This window comes from Pantherophis guttatus, chromosome 6 (genome assembly GCF_059756535.1).
Source record: "Pantherophis guttatus breed Tessera chromosome 6, ASM5975653v1, whole genome shotgun sequence".
Taxonomy (NCBI): domain Eukaryota; kingdom Metazoa; phylum Chordata; class Lepidosauria; order Squamata; family Colubridae; genus Pantherophis; species Pantherophis guttatus.
The window spans coordinates 7,976,362-7,992,515 of record NC_142068.1 but is presented as its reverse complement, the minus strand read 5'-3'; the positions used below and the strand labels follow the sequence as shown (position 1 = coordinate 7,992,515).

The following is a 16,154-nucleotide window of genomic DNA, read 5'->3' as shown; positions in this document are numbered from 1 at the left end:
AGAGGTTTCCAAGTTAAAGAGTCTCGACACATCTGGGAGATGGCCACATTATGAAAGGTTGGCAATGAAGTTTGCCTGCAATATTTCTCAGGTCTCCGAACCAAGCAGGGTGGCTGGATTTCAAATGGCAGGATGAAAAAAAAAATCCATTTGATGTATTCTAAAAGAGCCTTGGTGGCGCAGTGGTTAGAATACAGTATTGCAGGCTAATTCTGCCGACTGCCAGCAGTTCAATCTTGATCGGCTCAAGGTTGACTCGGCCTTCCATCCTTCCGAGGTTGGTAAACTGAGGATCCAGATTATTGGGGGGTAATAGCAGCGGTGAAATTTAAATTTTTTACTACCGGTTCTGTAGGCGTGGCTTGGTGGTGGTGGTGGGTAATGTGACTGGGTGGACGTGGCCAACTTTTTTTTTTTTTAACTTTTAAAAGCTTTTTTTCTACAACTTTTAAGAGGTTGCAGAACAAAATGCTTTTAGAAGCCTCTGACGATCAGGCAACTCAGCTGGGATCGCCAGAGGCTTTTAAAGGCATTTTTTTTTTCTACAACCTCTTCGGCTGAAGAGGTTGTAGAAAAAATGCTTTTAAAAGTAAAAAAAAACAGCCTCTGATCATCATGCGGCTCAGCTGGGCATGGGGGGGGTGTGCGCGCAGGGATTTTTGCTACCGGTTCTCCGAACCACCCGCCACCATCGCTACCAGATCGGGCGATCCGGTCCGAACTGGGAACATTTCACCCCTGGGTAATAGGCTGATTCTGTAAACCGCTTAAGAGAAGATTGTAAAGCACTGTGAAGCGGTATGTAAGTCTAAGGGCTATTGCTATTTTAACTACCTTGATAGCATTGCAAAAGGCCTGAGAAACCTCTTTGCTGAGCAGGCTATAAATTGCTGGTGGTTTTAACTGAATGTTTCGTTAATGTTCTAGGCAAACTTCTTTTTGTTTTTTCTTTGCAAACCCCTTTTAAGGATTTGGAAGCTGGCAGTGTGTGAACATTTGAGAAACAGAAATAGAAATTAACTGTGCAATGGCCACTTTTGAGGGCTGTCCTTCCAAGGCTTTGGAGGACGTCATATAAACCTGGCACTCAGGTAATGCACACCTGATGTTGATCAGAAGTAAGAGGCCCAATGGGAATTTGTGGTGTTTGTGAGTTTTGTAGCTTGCTTGCTAGGAAAACAGTGACAGTCAACATTGTTAGCACTTATCATTCAGCACTCCATTCCCAGAGAAATACAGTTCTCCTTGACTTACAACAGTTACAACGGTACCGAAAGGAGTGACTTATGACCATTTTCCACGCTTACGACCATTGCAGCATCCCCGGGGTCACGCGGTCAAAATTCAGATGCTTAACAACTGACTTATATTTATGACAGTTGCAGTGTTGTGGCTCCATTGCCTGAGCCTGGGCTATCGACAGATGCAGACTCTGAGAGTGAGGGAGAGGAGTTGGCAAGGCCTCCCTCTCCAGGACTCTCCTCTCTGGCAATGCCTCTGGAGGACACCGAAGGCCAAGAGATAGGCCCAGAGCCAAGCACGTCCCCGCAGCCACAGGTGGACAGCGATGAAGGAGTTAAGTGCTGCCTGGATCCTCGACAGCGGCGCAGGGAGAAGTGTGTGCAGCAGAGGGGAAGGCGTGCCAGAGATTAGCTGAGTCACTGGATCACACCCCAGGGTATAAATGTGGGTGTGGTGGCCGGTTCAGTTTGTGACGAGCAAAAACTAAAAATAATCCATGATCTTTGCGTTACTGGACTTCTGCCTGCCTTCTCGGACTGCATTTGGACTAATCCTTGTATTGCTGAAACTTTGCCTGCTTTATCGGAATGCTTGCAGTCTAATCTTTGTTTTGTGTGAGTAAAGTCTGAATTGGCAGCTAGCCACTGGGTTGCTGCCAGCTTTATCTTCAAAGACTTTGTCGTGTGGCTTATTAACTCCGGGTCGTCTGTGGGGGTGCGTGTGTGGGACGGGGACAGAACATGCAGAGTCCCAGTTCTCACAAAATCGACGGGGAAGCCAGATTCCCTTAACAATTGTGTCACTAACGTTAAGAACTGCAGTGATTCACTTCATGACTGTGGCACGAGCGGTCCCAAAAAGCGGCCAAAGGCACTTTTAACTTTCTTGTTCAGCAACAGAAATTATGGGCTCAGTTGTGGCTAAATCGAGGACAACCTGTTATTATTTTAACCTCATCAAAATGCAAAATGCAGGAGGAAGAAAAAAGGCCAGCCTTTAATACCCAATGATAATCAAGTCAGTGAAGTTTGAATATATATATATTTTCTAATCTTCCTATCTTTTTTTTTTGCAAACCATCTGCCAAGAACATCTTCAAAATTCAGCCTTAAGGCCTGATCATTTCAAGACTACTTTCTGTCACGCTGATCAAAGGATGTTTCTCAATGTCTGTAATTTCCCCCTTCCATTATAATCAGGCACATGTGTCTCGTTACCAAAAATATCAAAATCCTGCTATCTGAATACATGATCAAGTGGAAGAGCGCAGCTGGTTCCTAAGGTATCTGAAGCAATTTATCCCTCCTTCTGATGCTTTCTGTTCTGCTTCAGTGTCCTCATTTGCTAACCAGCTTGTCTAAGGAGGATGGGGTTTAGGAAAAAAACGAAAGTGGAAACGGAGCGTTTTTGAAAGGCACGCTGGCTTAATGGTTTTGAAAAGTCCACTGCTGAAGCCTTGGGATAATTTTTTTTCCTTCTGTTTCCTCTTCATCTTAGCAACTAATGATTTCAGAGATCTACTGGCTTTTAGTAAAGGTCAAGTAATCCTTGACTTACAACAGTTCATTTAGGGATCGTTTGAAGTTACAATGGCACTGGGAAAAAAATGACTTATGACTGTTTTTTCACACTTACGACTTTCGCAGGATTCCCCGTGATCATGGGATCTGAAGTTAAAATGCTTGGCAACGGGTTCAGATTTATGACCTTTGCTGTGTCCCAAGGACAGGTTTGTGACCTCCTGACAAGCAAAGTCAATGAGGAAGCCAGATTCACTGAACAACCCTATTACTAGCTCAGTAACTGCAGTGATTCAGTGAACAGCTGTGGTAAGAAAGGTCGTAAAGTGAGGCAAAACTCACTTAACAGCTGTCTCAATTAGAAACAGAAATGTTGGACTCAACTGTGGTCTTAAGTCAAGGACCAGCTGTACAACATATCCAAAAAAGGTGGCCAGATCATAAGGGCATTAGGCTGCTCAGAATTTTATTTTGACCTGACCTGTCCTTTAGTTCCGGAGCTGCTTTTCCCAAAAGGCAATTGGGGTTTGGGTTTTTTTGGGCTTCTTTGAAAACGTTTAGCTCAGTAATGGCTAACCTTTTTGCCTGGGGAAGGCCTGTTTTTCGCCCTCCCCAGGCTCCAGGGGCCTTCTTGGAGTCTGGGGAGGGCGAAAACAGCCTCCCCCCTCCCCCCGGAGGCCGGAAATGGCCCGTTTCCCGACATCCGGTGGGCCCGGAAGGCCCAAAAATCAGGTGGCTGGAGGTGCAGTGGAGCTGAGCTAGGGCAACGCTTGCGTGCCCACAGATATGGCTCCGTGTGCCATAGGTTCGCCATCACGGGTTTAGCTTCTCATCCAAAAACTTCTTCAGTTCAGAACTGAAGAAGCTTCTTGGATGAGAAGCTAAATATTTTCAAAGAAAAAAGAAATGCCAAGAAAGTCCAGTTGCCTTTTTGGGAAAAGCACCTTTGGGACAACCATGACCTGGATGATTGTGAATCTCCATAGACACCTGACATTTACGATTCAAAGTCCAATTCTCACAAGACAGAAACAAGCATGCCGAGTGAGTACAGCTTTCTCTGAAAATAAGAGTTGACTGGAAAATAAGCCCTAGTATGATTTTTTTCAGGATGCTTGTAATATAAGCCCTACCCCAAAAATAAGCCTCAGTTAAGATTGTCAGCCAGACAAACACATTTAGTACCGTATTTCCCCGAAAATAAGCCCTAACTGGAAAATAAACCCTACTGTGTCTTTTGGAGCAAAAATTAATATAAGACCCAGTCTTATTTTCGGGGAAACATGGTAGCAGAGTCACATGGTTTGCTATTCAGGATGAGTTCTACTCGGTTTCTACATTTCTGGAGGCGGAATTCATGCCACTGACTTCATGTCCTTCCCCTCTCCCTCCCTCCCTCCCTGTTGGGATCATTTTGTGGAACGGAGAGGAGACTTACTTGCTGGCTGGTCCAGCTTCACCACTAGGGCTTGTAAAGCATAAAGGGCCTGGAGCTCCTTATCTTCATCGCTCAAGTATTTCTGCAGCAGCTTGCCTCGGCTCTTAATCACAAGATTGTCCATCCGGTAAGGATTCTCGACTGTAGCAGAGGAAGAAAAGGAGAGGTCAGCTGAACAAATGGACAGCGGACAGTTTTCCGCCTAGCCCCAAGGATGATGCTAGCAACATTCACAACCCTCTTCCCCCCATGGCCCTCCCTCGGCTTCTAATAGGATCCTGGGAGGGTCAGGGGGTCTCATTCCTCAACATTCCTCTTGAACGAGAAACGTTTTCGAAGAAAAAAAATAAAAAAAAGTCCAGTTGTCTTTTGAAAAAGCATCTTTGGGAAAAACCATCACCTGGATGATTGAGAATTTCCATAGACATTTCTCCTTAAGGCGGAGATATACAGCTCTGGTTCCAGCCAGCTGAACAGGCCAATGATGAAGACTGGAATTCTGCAGTCTCCAAGTTTGCCTTCCAGGTCTCTGGCCTGCCACCTTAGGGGTCCTAGCAACACCACCAGCTGTGCTCTGTAGCCCAACCAGTGGTGAAATTCAAAAATTTTCCCTACCGGTTCTGTGGGTGTGGCTTGGGGGGAGGGGGGGTCATGTGACTGGGTGGGCATGGCCAACTTTTTTTTTTTTTACTTTTTTAAGGCATTTAACTAAAAAAAAAGGTCCGACGATCAGGTGTGACAATCAGCTGTGCCCAAGCTGTGGAACCTTTTTTTTTCTTTTCTTTTTTTTCTTTTTAACTTTTTAAAAGCATTTTTTTTATTATCGGTTTGGGAGAATAGATAGTAAAAAATGCTTTAAAAAAGTAAAAAAAAAAAGATTCCGACGATCGTGTGTCACAGCTGATTGTTAGAATCTTTTTTTTATGTATTTTTTTTTTTTACTAACGATTCGGGCGAACCGGCTGGGACCGGTAGCATTTCACCCCTGAGCCCAACCCATACTGAGGGGGTCCAGACAACTAGGAAATGCTCCTGAGGGACTGATAGGGGACTGCTCTTCTCAGCTGAGAGCAACTTTAACCAATTTTGCTGCATGGGATCCCCAAAATATGTGCCTCCTCCAAAGCCCCCCAATCCACCCCACCTGCCCTTTGATAACAGTAAAGGCTTACAGACTACGGCAGAATGGCACACTGACATCATCAGGGCCCTGATAAACATAATGGAGGAGACCTGCTGTTCACTCAGGTTTACCTGGCAGGAGAGGAAAAACAATGCTCAAAATTAGTGGTCAGAAAATACAGGTAAAGTCCTCAATTTACAACAGTTCATTTAGGGATCGTTCGAAAGTTAAAACGGCACTGAAAAAAGTGAGTTTTTTTCAGTTATGACCATGCCAGCATCCCCATGGAGACACGATCAAAATTCAGATGCTCGGCAACCGAACCGACTCGTATTTATGACGGTTGCAGTGTCCCAGGGTCATGTCATCCCGTTTTGCAATCTTCTGACAAGCAGAGGAAATCAGATTCAATTAACAACTGGGTTACTAATCTAACAACTGCAGTGATTCACTTAACAACGGTGGCAAGAAAGGGTGTAAAATGGGGCAAAACTCGCTTAACGAATGTTTCACTTAGCGACAGAAATGGTAGGCTTAGTTATAGTCATACGTTGAGGACTACCTGCAAAGTGTCGTGTTACAGCCGGGTCAGTTCTTAAACGGAAGGAAGGAACAAGGAAGACTGCCGTGCTCTCTCTCAGCAAAATAGCAGAAGTGCCTAAGGCAGTGTTTCTCAACCTTGGCCACTTTTAAGAAGTGTGGACTTCAGTTCCCAGAATTCCCCAGACAGCCTAGCATAGAATTCTGGGAGTTGAAGTCCACATGTCTTAAAGGTTGCCAAGATTGAGATACGCTGATCTAGGAATACAATACAGTGAGATAAAGTGGCCTAAGAATACAATACATTGATTGTCTGTTCAACCGCTTCCATCCTATGCGCAGAGGCTGCTGGTTTTTTTGAACTAGGCTAACACTGCACCCTGCAGGGCTGATTCATGGGAAACCACTCCTTCCCAGAGACGGTATTCAGCCGGTTTGGGCAAAACGGTAGCTCCGATGATCAGTTGGCCCCACCCATCTGCCCCAGCTCTATCCTGTCCTTTATTTCCTGCTTTGTAGCTCATCTCAATCGCGCAGCACAGCTGATTTCCCCCCCCCCCAATCGCTGTTCTATGTTGCTGACTTGGAAGGTAAGCAGCTAAGCTTCTAAACGCTCCATTTTCAGCGCTGCGCGCAACCGCCTTACATGCACACACAAAGCAGACGCTCAATGAACCGGTTGTTAAACCAGCAGCATCCCACCACTATTGAAGGGCAATTTCTCAAAAATTGTCATCAACTGCCCAAGGACTCTCACCCCTTCTGGCAAAAGTCAACGTTAACCAGCTACCGCAGTGGCCAACACCTACATCGGGGCGAAAACAATATTGCCTCGAGGAACTGTGAACCACTCACTTAAGTTAGTCCCTTCTACAGGAAAGATCCGTCTCTTTTCCTACATTCTGGTTAATTTAAATTTCCAGGCAGAGCAGAAAGAGATTACAGGGAGTCCTCGACTTACGGCCACAATGGAGGCCAAAAATTTTGGTTGCCATTTAAGAGAGTTGTCCAGTGGGTTTTGCCCCATTTTACGCTCTTTTTTTGCCGCTGTTGTTAAAGAGAATCACTGCGGTTGTTAAATGAACTATGTAAGTCGTTATGTGAATCTGGCTTTCCCCAATTGACTTAAGCTTATTGGAAGCTAGATGGGAAGATTTACTGTTGTGACCCACCAGTGAAGCTGGCGGCAGACTCGGGCAGTGAGGAGATTGGGGAGGAACATGGGCCAGTCCTGGAGTCTGGGGAAGGCTCTGATGAGGGCTCTGCACCAAAGGCAGAGAAGGGGCCAGGGCCATCTGACAGTTATCAGCTTCCTTCGGAGTCGGAGATAAGTAGGGTTGAAGAACAGCTGGAGCCTGTTCCCGATGTGCGTATGCGCCGAGCTGCCAGAAGGGAACAGTTAAGGAACAAGGGCCGACTCAGGAGTAAAGCCACAGGTGGACGGTGAATGGCCCCTCCCATAGGGAATAAAGAGGAGCGAAAGTGGAAGGGAATTTGCAGGAGACAATTAGTTCATTTCATTAGTGTGAAGATCTGTTCCTGACTCTCAAGAGATTCCTTGCCAAGTCTTTTCTTGTACAGCATTGCGTTTGGAAGATATTGGCCCAGCAGTTCTCCAAGGTTGATAAAGTCTGTGGTTGTAAATTCACCCTGGAAAGACTGTTTGCCGGGACTTTGCTGGATGTGAATGAGAAGAATTCACATTAGCTTAATAAAAAGGGGTTTTGTCCGGAGAAGGAGTCTGCTTCGTGCTTTTGTGAAGCCTAGGTCAGAACAATTACAAACAGTGATCATATGACCCCCACAATGGTCATAAATATGAACCAGTCGCCTGAATTTTGATCACGTGACTACCAGGGGGAGGCTGCAACGGTCATAAGTGTGAAAAAGTCACCCTTTTCAATGACGTCGTAACTTTGAATGGTCAGTACCCAAATGGTTGTAAGTCAGGGACTACCTGTAGCTGATTCTGCCCATCCTTCCCACTCTGCCTCCCCCCATGGAAAAATAGAATTCTTTATTGGCTAAGTGTGGATTGTCTCCGGTGCATAAGCTCTCAATGTACACACAAACAGGAGTGATGGCTCATAGATCACAATCATGGTTACAGTCATTAATCGTAAGATGCAAACAAGTGACAAATCATAAGATACTAATAGGAGAAGGAAATAGGAAACATGAAACGGATAATAGCAATAAAGCCTACTAAAAGCTGCTGCCGCAGCCTTTCAAAGGATTCCTCACCTCAATCCAATCATATATTCTTTGGTTATTGGCATTTTCTTTTAATAGCTTATCTAGCTGTCTGCAGAGTTCTTCAGAGGTGAGCTCCTTCCGACTAGGAGCATCCGAACTATCGCCCATGGTGTATTCGACTTTCTGGAAATAGAAACAAACGGGGAGCAGATCTGGTTAGGATAACAGGGGACAGGCAAAATTGGATGTCTAGGGAGCTTCTCAGTCATCCAGGTCACAGTTGTCCCAAAGATGCTTTTTTTTTCCAAGAGGCAACTGGACTTCCTGGTTTTTTTTTGAAGACGTTTCGCTTCTCATCCAGTCAGAGCTTGAAGAAGCTTCTTGGATGAGAAGTGAAACGTCTTCAAAGAAAAACCAGGAAGTCCAGTTGCCTCTTGAAAAGGCACTTTTCATAGGCATTAGGGGTCTGTTGAGGGGGAGCCCCCCTTCTTGGGTTTGTTTTGTGCGGCAAACACGCGCACGCAGCACTAAGTGCTGAAAAGGGAACACTTCACATGCGAGGGCGCGCTCATCAGTGCCGCGACCAGAAAGAGAAGTTGCCCAGGGGCCATCTGTGCACTGAATAAGGTACTTCCGGTTTCCAGCGCATGGCACGCGCTGATCAGCTGGCAGCCTGCATTCTCACGGCACACATGCTCACGTGCATGGGTGTCCCGCCAAATGCTTCCAGCCCCAGAGGAGGAATGCGCAGTTCTGCATTGGGGGGAGGAAGTGTTTATCTCAGACTTTTGAGATGGGAGGGGCCAGAATGAGGGGCAGCACCAATGAGAATTCTCCCTGCTTGAGCGTCATCGGTCTCTGGGCAGAGTCCTTTCGAACTTCACCTGAAGGAGAGACTGTTCTGGAGGGAGGGAGGGAGGGAGGGAGAAGAGACAGAAAGAAAGAGAGAGAGAGAGAGAGAAACAGAGGGACAAAATGAGGGAGGGGGGAGAGAGGGGGAGGAAGAGAGAAAGCGAGAGTGGGAGAAGAGACAGACAGAGAGAGAGAGAGAAACAGGGACAGAAAGAGAGGGGGGAGAAGACAGACAGAGAGAGAGAGAGAGAGAGAGGGAGGGAGGGAGGGAGGGAGGGAGGGAGGGAGGGACAGAGAGGAAGGGAGGGAGGGAGACAGAGGGAGAGAGAGAAGCAGAGAAAGGGGGGATCTTGGCCTGAATAATCAACTTGGGCTTCTTCTCTGCACAGAACTCTCTCCTCCAGTGGGTGAAGTCAAGGGAGACTGCCCGGAGACCAATGACGCTGCAGAAGGGACACTTCCCATTGGTCCTCCTCCTTTCTGGACACTTCTAATTCCAAAGTTCGAGAAAGCCCCATTCCCGGCTCACAAGAGTAGCTCTTCCGGTTTCCGGCACTGCCTCACGCACAAAGGCCGGCTGATCATCGCGTGTGCATCTGCGCCAGAAACCCGGAAGAGGAACGGGGCGACACTGGGCATGCCAGGTGACATGGCTCCGTGTGCCACTTCGGCCACACGTGCCATAGTTTCACCATCACGGACTGAGAGAATTGAGTTCTTCAAGCCTTCTAGAAAGCGAACAGAGCAAAGGGAAGGGCTTTTTTCCAGAGGGAATGCGCGACAGCAGAGGAGGCATCTCTCCTGGGACCTGCCAGGTGACACTGCTTAATCGACGGTGCCCCAAGCGTGTGGACTCTGCCCGAGCTGGTAGAAACAATTGCAGATAGGCAGTCCTGCAACCAACCTGGCTCAATGCCGTGCAGGGATTTCTAAAAGGGCAGCCACCACCCTGAATCGCACCCAGAAGCCAGGTTAGCTTGCAGAGAGGAGCTGTTGCACGCGGCAAGTGAAAAAAAATGTGCCCAGAACCTCACAATTGCTGCATTAGGCTGAGATTTATACCCCGCCTCTTGTTCGATAATAAATATAATAAAATATGCCGTACATGGTGTGCCCTCTTCCTGTTTTCTCATATGATAAATCATCCTAGGATGCAGACTGGGCTGAGAGAGAGAACAAATGGTGCAAAGCCACACCAGCTTGCAATTTTATTTTTTTTATTTTTTTAAAAAGAGGGTGGGTGGGGAGGAAAAGTTGAGAGAAAATACACGGTGTTTCATACAGGTGAGAAGATGGCGTTGATCTGGCAACGAGTGAAGCATTCTTAGCCCAGAATGTCATAGATCGCCAAGGAAGAGTTCAAAAGAGTGGGAAAGATTCTAAAGAATAAAAATCTTTCTGGGCATAGCCTGAAATATGAATGAGGCTGAAATTAAAGCCCTTTAAACCAGGGTTTCTCAACCTTGGCCACCTGAAGATGTGTGGACTTCAACTGGATGGGGAGGAACAGGCTCAAGCTCAACCCTTCCAAGACTGAGTGGCTGTGGCTCCCGGCATCCCGATATAGTCAGTTGACTCCATCACTGACTACTGGGGGCGAGTCTTTGGCCCCCACAGAAAGGGCTCGCAATCTGGGAGTCCTCCTGGATATGCAGCTGTCCTTGGAGGAACATCTGACGGCTGTAACCAGGGGGACCTTTTGTCAGGTTCGCCTGATTCGCCAGTTGCAGCCCTTTCTTGATCGGGATTCCCTGTGCACAGTCACTCACGCCCTCATCACCTCTCGCCTTGACTACTGCAACGCTCTCTACATGGGGCTCCCCTTGAAGAGCACCCAGAGGCTCCAACTGGTCCAGAATGCAGCAGCGCGGGTAGTGATGGGAGCAACATGGCGCTCCCATGTCACACCGCTCCTGCGCGAGCTGCACTGGCTCCCAGTAGTCTTCCGGGTGCGCTTCAAGGTGTTGGTTATCACCTTTAAAGCGCTCCATGGCATAGGGCCTAGCTATCTTCGAGACCGCCTACTGCTACCAACGACCTCCCATCGTCCCGTGCGCTCCCACAGAGAGGGCTTCCTCAGGGTGCCATCAGCCAATCAATGTAGGCTGGTGACTCCCAGGGGGAGGGCCTTCTCTGTGGGGGCACCTACCCTCTGGAATCAGCTGCCCCCAGAGATAAGGAGAATCCAAGACCTTAGTGCCTTCCGCCGTGCCCTTAAAACCCACTTTTTCCAGCAAGCCGGGCTGGCTTAAGAAGAAATTTTAAATGTTTTAATTGGTTTGTATTTTTAATTTTGGGCCAAATTTATATATATTTTAATTGTTTTTAATATTTGTATTTCATGTTTTTTAATTCTGGCTGTACACCGCCCTGAGTCCTCAGGGAGAAGGGTGGTATATAAATTTAAAAATAAAATTTTTTTAAAAAAAATAACTCCCAGAATTCCCTAGCCAGCAAAGTTTTTAGAAACACTGCTCAAACCAGGGGTCTCCAACTTTGGCAACTTTAAGCCTGGAGGACTTCAACTCCTAGAATTCCCCAGCCAGCTTTGCTGGGAGTTGAAGTCCTCCAGGCTTAAAGTTGCCAAGGTTGGAGACCCCTGCTCTAAACCATAATGCACTCCCTCTTCCTCTCTCTCCTCTGATCCAACACTTTAGCTAATGCTAGGACTCCTGGTGGCAGAGTGGTTGAAGGGGCAAATTCCAGGCAAACTCTGCCCACAGCGTAGAGTCCGATCCTGTTGGGCTCAAGGTTGACTCAGCCTTCCATCCTTCCGAAGTTGGTAAAATGAGGACCCCAGACTGTTGAGGGCAATGCGCTGACTTTGCTCAGAGATGCTGTAAGGCATTATGGAGCAGTATATATAAATGTTATTGTTATTGCTACTACCACACTAAAAAAAAAAAAAACCCATAAGGAAGGCTGAACGCCAAAGATCGCAAGGTGATCCAACCGGTCAGTCCTAGAGGAGATCAACCCTGACTGCTCTTTAGAAGGCCAGATCCTGAAGAGGAAACTCAAATACTTTGGCCACCTAAGGAAGGACTCCCTGGAGAAGAGCCTAATGCTGGGAACGATGGAGGGCAAAAGAAGAAGGGGACGACAGAGAACGAGGTGGCTGGATGGAGTCACTGAAGCAGTCGGGGTGAGCTTAAATGGACTCCAGAGGATGGTAGAGGACAGGAAGGCCTGGAGGAACGTTGTCCATGGGGTCGCGATGGGTCGGACACGACTTCGCAACTAACAACAACAAAATAATAATAATGCTGGTTTTCACAAATGTTGGAAAGTGTTTCTCTCTCCCTTGTCAGAGACCCATAAGCATCCTATGGGGAAAAAAAGTGCTGAATTTTATCCTATTTCAGGTGAGGAATGAGGAAGCAGAAGGCAGAGTTTTAATCTTAATTTTCTTCCATTTGGATACTATCACCAATCTTACTACCCAGCCCTTTCTCCTTACCTGCTCTGTGATGAACTTATTGATATCCTGGTTCTCCGGCAGAAACTCTTTCCAACTCAGTCCACCTTCTCTCCATAATGTTCCTGCCTTCTTGTGGCTCTACAGAGGAAGAGAGACAATCTTCGCACCATTTTGCATACAGCCTCACCGAAAGGACAGCCGTCCCCCCCTGCTTTGTCACGAAGCCCACACTGAAAGAGACACCATCGCTTTACACCCAATATTCATGACCCTCGGATGCTGTGAATTTGTGTCAGGTGTTTGGGGCACAGACACAAAACAGCATCTATCTGTATTTTTTCGAGAATAAGACGCACCTTAGTTTTTGGGGAGGAAAATAAGAAAAAAAAATTCTGCCTCTGCCTACCAGCATCCATCGGTATTCATCTGGCTAGCGTCCTGTCAGTGTGTGAGAGAGTGGAGGGCTGTTTGGAAACTGAAACAGTATTTGCTGTGTGAGCAACAAGGAGACAGCAAGGAGCCTGGGTGTGGTTTAGCTCAATTGTTCTGTATGTAAGCTGCATGCTGCTCTGAAACTAAAATTGAAACTCCTCTCCTCTGCTTGTGTTTTGCTTTTTATTTACTACCACGTTGGAAAACCTGCTTTTGGTATTGCATATTTACTTCATGCGTTATATTATATATAAAGAGAAATTATTGAATCCTGCTGAATCAGTTACTTGTCTGTGCTTTCTGGATGTGACTGTTGCTGCAAACTCTGACACATCCTTGCAGCAAATAGCAAACAGCCAGGTCAGCTTCAGCACATTATTGTAGCCTGATTCAGCACGAGCAGCTGACTGGCGGGTGGATCGGCCTTCCGGAATACCCCAATCAGCTGTTCCAGGCTGCAGGGATTGCCACAGACCATCGCCACCTCCGTGCCTCGCATTTTTGGCCTCGTGGGTGGGTCTACATTTGGTGTATAAGACGCACCCAAATTTTCACACTATTTTCGGGGGGGAATAAATAAATACGGTATAGCTAAAGTCTAAACAATCATAAGTGGATTTCTTCTCTTAATTCTAGAAGGACAGGTAGAATACAGGTCCTTCTCTTCACTTACAATCATTTGTTTAGTGAATCTTTAACACTGTAATGGTGCCACAAAAAACGACTTGCAAGCAATCCTCCCACTTATGACACTGCAGCATCCTTTAGTCATGTGATCAAAATTCAGGTGCTTGGCAACCGGCATGTATTTAAGATGGTTGCAGCATCCCAGGGTTCTGTGATCACCATTTGTGACCTTCCCACCTGGCTTTCAACAAGCAAAACGGGGGAAGCTGAAATTGCTTAACAGCTTTGTGATTCATTTAACCACCACCTTGGTGGTCTACAAAAGCTCTAACCCCAATAGTGGTCCTAAAGTCAAGAGCTACCTGTCCATCATCCATCAAGAAGGCCCTGCTATCAACTCCCACCAAACCACCTGCTCTGAGCTCACAGCTCTTCTCTACAGTAGTGCCCAAAATTGTGGAAATCTTTTGGGAAAAGTGTATTTTCTAAAACTAGGTAATAACACCACTTTTTTGGGGGAGTAGTACCATAAAATTATATATATATATAATCAATGGAAAGATAATTTAATTAAGAACGTAATGCAATAACTTTTATGAAGGATTTGCAATTAGAATAGCAGTTACAGTATAAAGAAGAAAAGTGAAACACGTAGAAAAAAATGAGATCTACAAAAATTATCACCATGTCCGTTAATACTTAGTTGGGTAACCTTTAGCATGAATTATGGCCTTACAACGCCTTCCCATGGAGTGAACCAAGTCTTTGAGTTCTGCAGCGGTTATAATGTGAAACCAAGATTGAAGGATTGCTTCGATTAACTGGGTTTTATTGCTGGGTTGCTTCTGACTAACCAGTTTCTTTAGTTGGCTCCACAGATTTTCAATTGGGCTAAGGTTTGGGCTATTCCCAGGCCATTCCAGCAGTGGAATAGGATTATCTTGAAACTCCCAAAAAAAGTGGTGTTATTAGCCATCAAACCTCAAAAATACACTTTTCCCAAAAGGTTTCCACAATTTTGGCCACTACTGTAGATGTGGGAAGGAGAGTGAAAGATTGTGTTAGATGTCATTTTGGATCAAGTGAACCAAAAGCTGCAAAATACAGAGCATCCTAGAGGCTGATTTATCTGAATGGGCTTCTCCTAGGTCCCTCAATGACAGGGTCACATGACGGTGCTAAGCAAACATGTGACCCACAACAGTCAGTCTTCTCACTCCTTCACAGAGGCCATTAAAGCAGATGGTTGCTTGGAGGAGAACATACCATTCCTTTGCAAAGTAGGCCCAGGATTTCCACTAATAGAGTTGTGGCCTTGCCAATAGGGACTAGGGGCTTGGCGATCTCCCTGGAAAAAAAAACAAAACAGAAGTGGGAAAGGTCATACAACAGAACAGAAAGTAGGAGCAGAAAATACAGGAGTATTTATGGGGATTCTCAATGATCCAGGTCACAATTGTCCCAAAGCAGGGGTGAAATCCAGCAGGTTCTGACAGGTTCTGGAGAACCGGTAGCGGAAATTTTGAGCAGTTCAGAGAACCGGCAAATACCACCTCTGGCTGGCCCCAGAGTGGGGTGGGAATGGAGATTTTGCAATATCCTTCTCCCAGGAGTGAGGAGGGAATGGGGATTTTTGCAGTATCCTTCTCCCAGGAGTGGGGAGGAAATGGGGATTTTGCAGTATCCTTCCCCTGGAGTGGGGAGGGAATGGGGATTTTACAGTATCCTACACCTGGAGTGGGGAGGAAATGGGGATTTTGCAGTATCCTTCCCCTGGAGTGGGGAGGGAATAGGGATTTTGCAGTATCCTTCCCCTGCCACGCCCACCAAGCCACACCCACCAACCACGCCCACAGAACCAGTAGTAAAAAAAATTGTCCCAAAGGTGCTTTTCCAAAAGGCAATTGGGGACTTCCTTGCTTGTTTTTTTTTTAAAAAAAGGTTTTCGCTTCTTATCGAAGAAGCGTCTTCAGTTCTAACTTAAGGATTCCCCACCATTCCCTTAGAACTGAAGAAGCTTCTCGGATGAGAAGCGAAACCTTTTTTAAAACAACCACCACCACCAAAGAAGTCCAGTTGCCTTTTGGAAAAAAAACAAACGCCTTTGGGGCAAAATGCAGGGCTGCCGCTCAGCTTACCTGAAGAGCTCCTCCATGGGAATCCCGCCTTCTCTCAAAATGGGGGTGATAATCTCTGCCAAGTACAGCCATATATGGGGTATATCAATCTCCATGTCTTCCCCGATCTCCAGGATCTCTTGCAGTCTGGAAGTCAAAAGCCAGGCGTGAAGATCGTGCGGGCTCTATGGTCGAGGATTCCTGGCGGCGTGTCGTCCTCCTCCTCCTTCCCAACCCTTCCCCACAGCGCTTCCTGGCGAGAGGCAGCCCCTCCCACCTTACCCTTTGTAGTACTGCTCCTTGGAGAGGTGGCTTGCCTTGACCAAGTGGTAGAGCAGCAGGCCCATGTGCTCGCGAGCGATGGTGCTTCGCTCTAACGTGGACTCGATGCCATTCCGGACAAAGATGTAGAGCTGAGTGGGGCAGCCCAGTTCCTGTACACACTGCAGAGCTTCCTGGAAAGAGGAAAGGAAGGAGGGGAGGGGGGGGGACTTCAGACCCTGCTAAAGATCACACCAACAGACCAAGGTCAGGCCAAAATAACAGAGGTGGAAGACATCTTCTAGTCCGGCTTCCTGATCTAGCAGGAGACCCTTGTAACATTTCCAGACAAGAGGCTGTCCCATCTGTTCTTGAAAAACTCCAG

General features: G+C 46.7%; 1 protein-coding gene across 35 annotated transcripts in view; it reads right to left on the bottom strand.

Moving 5' to 3' along the window:
• EIF4G1 (eukaryotic translation initiation factor 4 gamma 1) overlaps positions 1-16,154 on the bottom strand; it is a 147,296-nt gene that overhangs the window by 2,611 nt on the left and 128,531 nt on the right. For all 35 annotated transcript variants that reach the window (XM_087872459.1, XM_087872440.1, XM_087872446.1 and 32 more), the window contains 7 exons: positions 15,791-15,963; positions 15,530-15,655; positions 14,658-14,739; positions 12,372-12,470; positions 8,108-8,242; positions 5,373-5,454; positions 4,201-4,341 (listed from right to left, as the gene is read on the bottom strand). In XM_087872459.1, coding sequence (XP_087728585.1) covers positions 4,201-4,341; positions 5,373-5,454; positions 8,108-8,242; positions 12,372-12,470; positions 14,658-14,739; positions 15,530-15,655; positions 15,791-15,963 — 838 coding nt within the window. The remainder of the gene's footprint in view (positions 1-4,200; positions 4,342-5,372; positions 5,455-8,107; positions 8,243-12,371; positions 12,471-14,657; positions 14,740-15,529; positions 15,656-15,790; positions 15,964-16,154) is intronic.